This window comes from Triticum aestivum, chromosome 5D (genome assembly GCF_018294505.1).
Source record: "Triticum aestivum cultivar Chinese Spring chromosome 5D, IWGSC CS RefSeq v2.1, whole genome shotgun sequence".
Taxonomy (NCBI): Eukaryota; Viridiplantae; Streptophyta; class Magnoliopsida; order Poales; family Poaceae; genus Triticum; species Triticum aestivum.
In genome coordinates this window covers 514,235,844-514,244,076 of record NC_057808.1, presented here as the reverse complement: position 1 = coordinate 514,244,076, position 8,233 = coordinate 514,235,844, and the positions used below count along the sequence as shown (strand labels likewise).

Below are 8,233 nucleotides of genomic sequence, written 5' to 3'. Positions count from 1 at the left end.
ACACCATCCTGCATGTATGAGGGCCCGGTGCGACGCTCCGGTGGCATTGCTACCCCCAGGGGCCCCGTCCCGCCTAACCCTGTAGCGTTAGACCATGAGATCTAGCCCTTTGACTTTACACGGACGGGCTTTGACTAGTGGAACTCTCCAACCGGTTGTGTTAGGTCAGCCCATAGGAAGACTTTGGAGCAACATCCGGGCCAGACCCACAGCAAGATCCCGTCCGTGTAGACCCGACGCGTCCGTTTCCCCCCTCCAGGTGCCGGCGGCGCCACCGTCCGTGAGGGGGGGCACACCCCGGAGATGCGCGCCGCCTCTTTGGACATGGCACCACACCACCCCGCATGTATGAGGGCCCGGTGCGACGCTCCGGTGGTATTGCTATCCCCCAGGGCCCCCGTCCCGCCTCTTCAGACATGGCACCACACCGCCCCGCATGTATGAGGGTCCGGTTAGACGGGACGGTGTACTTGGGGGGGTAGCAATGCCGCTAGGTGTTGCTTTGGGCCCTCCTACGGTTGTGGAAGCGTGGTGGCTGGCGCAGGCACCCGGCACGCAGCTCCGGGGTGTGCCCCCCTCACCGGCGTCGCTGTGGGGCACGGCGGCAGCAACGTCCATGAGGGGGGCAATCGATATACCATCGGGGTATGTTTTTTTTGTTAGATAAGGCACATTTATGTTGTGAAAAAACAGGAAAAAGTAAATAATATAAATAAAAAATTAAAAAAATTAAAAAATAAAATAAAAAATAGAGGTATGCCGACGGCCTTGCGCACACGGCCACGGATTGATGACGTGGCAAAGGGCGGGGATCGATGATGTGGCAACATCCATGGGCCAGGCGTATGTCGACGGCCAGGCCGTCGGCATAGATTTGCCACCCCACGGACCGGCGAGCGACGCGGATCGATGACGTGGGGGCTATGCCGACGGCCGCCGTTAGCCCGTCGGCGTAGACTGACGCCGTCAAAAGGCCGTTTCCGCCCGTGTAACCGGGCCCACGTTCTATGCCGACGGGCTCCTCTATGCCGACGGCCGCCGTAGGCATATTTCTCGCGACGCCGACGGCTGAGCTTTGCCGACGGGGGCCGTCGGCATAGATGGATATACGCCAACGGCTTTTCTATGCCGACGGCTTAGGCTGGGCCGTCGGGATAGGCCAATCTATGCCGACGGGGGCCGTCGGCATAGGTTCGGCCGTCGGCATCGCCAGTTATTCTGGTAGTGTTTCAGGTTCTCCACTGTTAGATTGTCACACTGGTGACACGTAAGAGCTGTAGGGGCCGCAGTGCATGGGAAAGCCTTGTTAGTCTTGCACGAGTTCTTCCACCAAATGTCTCCGTTGCCATTGATGGTGCCGCCGCCGGTGATGGTGACGCTAGTGAGTAGTGACGTGTTCGATCACGATCCAGTGCCTCATGTTGTTCTCGTTCCAGGCGGATCTGCTCCGAGGAGCCACCAGTGTGCCCTTCACCATGAAGGTGACGCTGTATTTGCATGGCCCTAAGAATGTAATGGACATGAGAAGATAGCTCCTTCCCCTTGGAACGAGCAGCACGGCCGGCCGGGAAGAGGAGCACGCCGCATTCCATGCCTTGGCCCTTGGCCAGCGTCTGCGTGTCATCATGCTTCCCGTCCCACGGGCACCGTAGTTGTCTACGACGAAAACATTCTTCTCGGTGGAGCTGTTGAGCGAGCTCCGGCCGAACGCGACATCACCATGCTGTGTGCATGCCCGATATCCAGGCTAGGCCAGGTGAAAAAGGTGCGCCAACTTGAAGATCCGTTGGCAGGTTTTGCACGAGAAAAATATTTCAGATATGCTGCAGCCATGTCCATGCGTGTGCGCTGCTTCTGCTACCTCTTTCTCTCTCTGCCAAAAGTAATACTGACATTGGACTGCGGTGACCAAAATAGCATCTGTCCAAGCCAACAAAAAGACCGCCACTCGCACGTTCAGAAGGAGAGAAGGCAAATTCAGAGAAACTGGAGCCACAGATTTCAGCAACCAAACTCGCATCAAACACTGACATCTTGTGGTCTCTTGCAAGCACACCAAACTAACAGCATTTTGCCAAACGCACGAACTGGCAGATCATTCGCACACCACCAGTGCATTGGACGTGTCAACCCTCGACACTGGGTTCATTTGCACGTTTAACGCATATGGCGGCCTGGATATTTGCGGTAAAATGGTGCATGCGGCAGAAAGAAATACGATTGTTAGTTGTTAGGTTAACTCTAGCTGATCCCCTATCCGGCTATAGAGCAGGATAATTTCGGTTTTACTTCTTTATGCCACACCTAGCCGAATTCCTAAACTGAATAGAGGAGGACAAATTTTAATCCTCATCCTATCCGGCGCCTATATTTACTCGGCCGCTATCGTTTGGAGTAAAAAATCCCCTCTCCCCCACTGCCTCACCCACCCCACTCCCGAGCCGCATCTACGGAGGCGCCAGCCTTCCCGCCCCAGCCGGCCACCACCCGCCACCGCAGATGCTCCGTAGGCCATGCCGCGGTCCTCGCCCACCCGGATTTGAGCCTCTCTCGCACCGTCGTCGGCGTAGAATTGGCAGATCTAGGGTTGCCGCCACCTCCGCCGGATTTGGCGCATCCGGCCGCCGACAACTACGCCTTTGTCATGGATTGGCTGAGTACCGAACCGCACAGCCCCGGTAATGCCTCTACCGCATGAAGGTATGGCCTCCTCCCCTAGCCTCTCGGATCTCGCTCATTGGCAGTTTGCTGGCAAAGACACGCCCGGCCGTCGGCCAAGCTCGGCACTGGCCCAGCAGCTCGTGGGCTCCCCCTGGCCGGTCATGAAAAGTGCGACAACTACCCGCAGCAGGTGCTGCGCCGAGTTTCGACCACGCCGGAACACACCGGATGGGTGTTCTTCAAGTGCAAAAAAGATGGGGTGAGTGTTGTTCATCGGATTTGGCGTAATTTGTAGCTCACTGTTTGCTCAAATTGGTGTGTAGGATGGATGCAAGTTTCCGTATTGGGTAGAAGATTACATCGACCTATTGATAGCGTGAAATTTGATAGATGTTCGTGCTCTACTTGCTAGAGTGGAGACTAAAGATGAGATTAGATGCGACGTAATATTAAACTCGTCGGAACCGGAAAAGAAAGAAGTGTGCAAGCTCGAGAAGCCAATAGAGAGAATCAACAATGAAGACATAGAGAAAATATTAATCCAACTAGTAAGAGCAGTTATGAAAGTTGGATATCTATTGAAGTGTCTAATTGTGGTTATTATTTTCTTTGGTTGCGTTCTCGTAGTGAAGAATTGGTGAATTTTGTAACGAAGATGTCATTCAATGAAATAAAGAGCAAGGAAAAATGTTCCGATGGCCAAAAAGGAAATGCAAATGAAAAAAAATTACTCCTTTACATTTAGGGGTTAGTTAGATTCGGTCAAAACATAGCGGAGTAGATATACTCCACTAAAGGATTACTCGGCCGGATCCTTCTATTTTTTAGGACGCCGATAAGTGCCACACGTGTGGGCGTTTAGGGGGCTGCCCACACATTTTGTGTGGTGTATAAGAGGAACAGCCCACACACCCACATGTGGGCAAAAAAAGTAATGCCCACACACCTTTTTTTTCCTCTCGATCCCTCTCACATGCGTGCGTGTGGGCGAAATAGATAACGCCCACACGCCCCGTACGTCAAGCCTCGTACCTCGTGGTCCCGCACGCCCACGTGACAGTCACCGCGCGTCCCGCAGTTGCCATGGTCCAGACCCTCGTCCATGTTCGTTTAACTGCAGTTGCCATGTCGCTGAACTTCGGTTGCCATATCGGACAACTACAGTTGCCATGGTTGCTCAACTGCAGTTGCCATGTATGGTCTGATCTACTGTAGTTGCCATGATTTCAAAACTTTAGGAGTTGCCACCCACTAAACACTAGGCAGTTGCCATGTAGCACTATAAAAAGGCATGGCAAAAAAACATGTTCGGGTAAAAGAGAGAGTTGCCATGTGCTCACAAGCGCGCTAGGGCAGTTGCCATGTAAAAGAAAGAGTTGCCATCTGCTTACGTGCACGCTACGGCAGTTGCCATGTACCATGCAAAAACACATGGCAACTCGGGTAAAAAAGAGTTGTCATCTGCTTACAAGCAGAGCTAGGGCAGTTGCCATGTACCTGCAGAAACACATGGCAACGGCCAGCTTTGCGTGTGGGCTAGGAGACGGGCGTGTGGGCGAAGTGATAAACGCCCACACACCAGCCCCCTCTGCGTGCATGAAACTAGTGTGTGGGCGAATTGCTAAACGCCCACACACCAGCCCCTCGTGTGGTGAAAAAAGGACGTGTGGGCGACCGGATGAATGCCCACACACCAGCTTAGTCCTACGTGGCACACAAAAACTGCTAGAACGCGTCAAAATTCGTGCAGAATTGGTTGGACGAGGATCCATGCGTGTGGGCGAGTTGCCAGACGCCCACACGTGTGGGTGTTAGACTTTTCGATTTTTTATGGTTTGGCTAGAGTTGTTCTTAGCAAGGCAACAAAAAAAAAAGGCAAATCAGATAGAAGCTGCGGCATGAAAGGAAGGGATCAAGGGAGAGAGGAAGTGGTGCTGAAAACGGAGAAGCTAGTGCCGGCTCGTGATCCAAGCCAGCACGTGGCGTTTAGTGGTTCGTAGATGGGCCGGGCCCATGTGGTGGTCGAAGGGAGGTTCCTAACGGCGGCAGGTGATACGTATATGTCGCAAGCTTCCTCGAATCAAAGAGGCGAATCGCCAGATCGCCACCACCACCAAGTCGAACTCGAATCATGTCGTATGACTCGTATCCTGCCGCCGCCGCCGCCGGCTGCCCTCCCTCCTTCGCGTGGGAGGGGCCGCGGTCTCCCGTGCCTGCCGATCCTTTCGCGCCGGAGTACTTCGACGTGCTCGCCGGGTACTACGTCGAGGCCGCCCGCCGCCTCCCCATCGCGCAGATCCCCTACCTCGCCTGCTGCATCAAAGATCGCGGCCTCGCCGTCCGCCTCGCCGACCCCGTCACCAACATCCTCCTCACCACCATCGACGCCTTCGCCCACGGCAAGCCCTACATGATCCGTCAGGTGGACCACGCAACGATAGAGCAAACCAGGAACAAGACCACCTTCGCCGACGGCGCTCGCACCTCCTGGATGGCTCTAAGCTGGTTCATGGTCACCTATTTTCGGCACCTCACCGGGCCTCTAGCCGACCTTATACTCCACAAAGCCGGCTATGACCTCCGTGTTGCCATCCAAACCGTTCAGGTCCATGTTGGTGGCGACCCTAATTGTCCCGAGCTGCTCGTCCCGGATTCTACTAGGACCAAGACAGCACTTGCGGCGGCGACTTACCCACGGTGTGCTGCGCCCCAATTCTTGCGTCTAATGACATCGAGTTACCATCGTTTCCTGGTCGAGCCTGTCCTAGAAGATCTGCGCCGAGAGGGGGAGCTTACCGCCGACTGCGTCTACAAGGTCTGTGAAATGCTGCGCCATCCATGGTCGCCGCCGCCGTCATGGCCCCCTCCTCCTACTCCCGGTATTTTTCGGGACCATCGGAGAGGTGATTTCGCCACAACTCACATCTCAAAGGATCGTGTCGCCACAACCACTTTCACCTCATCTCGTCCCATTTATGCCGATCTCTCAGAAAACGCAACCAACCTGTTAAACATGTTCCCTATCCACCATGGGAAACTAATGAGCCATAGAGAGCCCTGCTCGGAGACCTTGGAGAGCCCTGATTTCCTGCCGTTTCTCAAGTTACAACTCCTTGATATCATCCATGGGGTTTATCTCAAGGCTATTGCTATGCTACCGGTTCATGCTCTACGTGACGGCCACCTGCTCCACTCGCTGGTAACAGCCGGTCACTGCTATGGACCGTTGGATCCTGTGTCCAATATTGTCATCAACACAATCTGGTATGATGCTGTCTTCCCGCTCTCCAAGGATGTCACATTCAAGGTTGGCGAAGCGGATATTCTCGACACCGACTCCATGCACCGTGTTGAATCCCGTTCAATCGACGGCCTGGTTTCCTACCTCTGCAGATCCCCCTCAACAAATGAGCGAGATGCCGTGACACTGCTCTGCAGAAATCGCTTGGACCTACCAATATTGGACCTATCCAATATGTGTGATGTGGCACTGGCCGCGAAACACCCCCAGCCTGCTGCCTTTGGGGCATTCCTCGAACGCGTGTCCATTCGACAATTATACGACATGTACTGCCTTTCTAGGGCCCATGGAAATCCAGATTCTGCTTTTGAGGGGCTCAAGATGGCTCTACTCCAGGAAACAACCCGTGTTGCAGCACCAGTGCAACGACGATGTGCTCATGATATGGACAAATCAACTGCTTTCGAGCGATTAAACAGCATGCCAAGCCAAAAAACAGCATTGGCATCACTGTCCGAAAAGAGGCTTTCATTCAGGTCTCGGCAAGCTAATTTTCGCAGAGTGTTGGAACTTGTATTGATTGAATATGGCTACAGTGATCCCCTGGTATGTACATACTTCTGTCCTGTCCATTTAACTACTGCAGCTAGCTATGTTTTCCCAATGTGAACTGAGGAGGACTATATGCATTTAATGTGTTATTTAGGAAATTGTGTTGCTGTGTAGTTTTCTCTCTCTTTTTTTACATTTTTTATACTGAATCTGCAATCTGATCACAAAATAAAATTCCAGTTTCCATTTTGCTCTACCTTGGCTAGACCGTGTCCACCACGTATCAGGGAGGCATCTCATATGTCTCTGAATTAAAATCATTAAATTGTTTTTGCCGTATTCCCCGATATGTATCGGGGACGTACTTGCCAAGATGCTTATTTTTCAGCTTCTTGCTTTTTCTAGGGACCACTATACAAGCTCGGTGTCATCTGTGGAGTGACGAGAAAAAGAAACTATAGCCACACGGATGTTTACCATGCCAATTTTGTGGCTAGCTCAGATGGTGGATCATCATGGAAGTTGTTCTTCGCTGAATTCTGGAACCTACCAGATGAGAGACTTGAAGAATCAAAAAAGCCTTTCTGTTGTCCCATACCGGATTACCACGAATATCCCGGTAAGCTCTTATCAGCAAGAGTAATTCAACTCTTGTATCAACTTCGATGGTTAGGGTATAAATATATTGACAACATGAAATAATTCGGAACTTCTCAACTTCAGGCTCGATCCTAACTCGCGAACTAATTATCATGTTACAAGATGAAAGGAATTACAACCTGATCTTTATCTTGTTCATCTCTTATTTTTGAAACAGGTCGCTGTGTTGTTTGCGAGTATGATTCGAGTATCATCTTGCATCCACAATCGCGAAAGTATTACATGGGCAACTCCACACTTGCATTTCCGGCACCCGGCCACCGCGGGGGTGATAGAAGTGGGCAATTGGACTTTGACTTAATTTACTTAAGTCTATAGAAGGTGGAGGAGGAGTATGTGGTGGACTTGTGCTATGTTGTATTTTATATTAAGTACTCTTGTGCCGTTAGAAGTTGGTTAAACATATTGTGGTCAGGTGGGCGCGTGTGCATTTCCTACAGTTAGCATTAGCTCCCTTGCCTACGGTCAGCTAGCTAAACCAACCGGGTAGATGCTCAGATAGTGGTATGATCATGTGGATCAATCTCTCACTTAATTGTATATGTATGTGGATCGATCTGTTGGTACTATTTTGAAAAATCTAATGGAAAATTATAAGGACTTATATATCTGATTTTAACTGGTTATTAAGAATTATAGTTCGGCCGTGTCTGTCCTGCTGAACGACAGTTCAGGATTATATACTAGCTCAATTGAATTTTGTCTCTCGATCGACCCCCAATTGATCTTTCTCAAGAAAATCGATCGATGGGTTAGCTAGCTAGCAACATAAATTAACACAAGTGGTGAGTTAGATAGCTAGTCGATCAGGCCAGCAGAAGAAGCAATTAACCACAAGTCCGGTCGTGCGAGGAGTTGATTTGATATGGAATTTATAAGCGGTACTCATGATGGTGGGTGGCCTCGCCGGTGACGTCCACCTAGAACCTGATCAGCCCGGTAGCAGCTGCTTGGTGCGCATGCGGCGTGCACTGCAGGCCATAAACCTAAATTTGCTGTCTTGAGCTTGTGCGGAGGGAGGCTTACCTGTCTGCACTCCAAACTGTATATCTCTCTGATTTGTGCCGTATGCTCCATATTTTTATGCAGCCCGTTCATTTATTTCCCTAGTTTGGCTTG

At 51.5% G+C, this 8,233-nt stretch overlaps 1 protein-coding gene and 1 pseudogene across 1 annotated transcript; one reads left to right on the top strand and one right to left on the bottom strand.

Moving 5' to 3' along the window:
• Nucleotides 1-2,515, bottom strand: part of LOC123121066 (polygalacturonase-like) — a 9,563-nt pseudogene extending 7,048 nt beyond the window's left edge.
• A 2,212-nt stretch (nt 2,516-4,727) lies between these two features.
• LOC123125868 (uncharacterized) lies at nt 4,728-7,920 on the top strand. The gene is made up of 3 exons (XM_044546313.1): nt 4,728-6,508; nt 6,860-7,073; nt 7,272-7,920. Exons 1-3 carry the CDS (start codon nt 4,793-4,795, stop codon nt 7,430-7,432), a joined length of 2,091 nt encoding a protein of 696 aa, XP_044402248.1. The 5' UTR covers nt 4,728-4,792; the 3' UTR covers nt 7,433-7,920.
• Nucleotides 7,921-8,233: the final 313 nt, after the last annotated feature.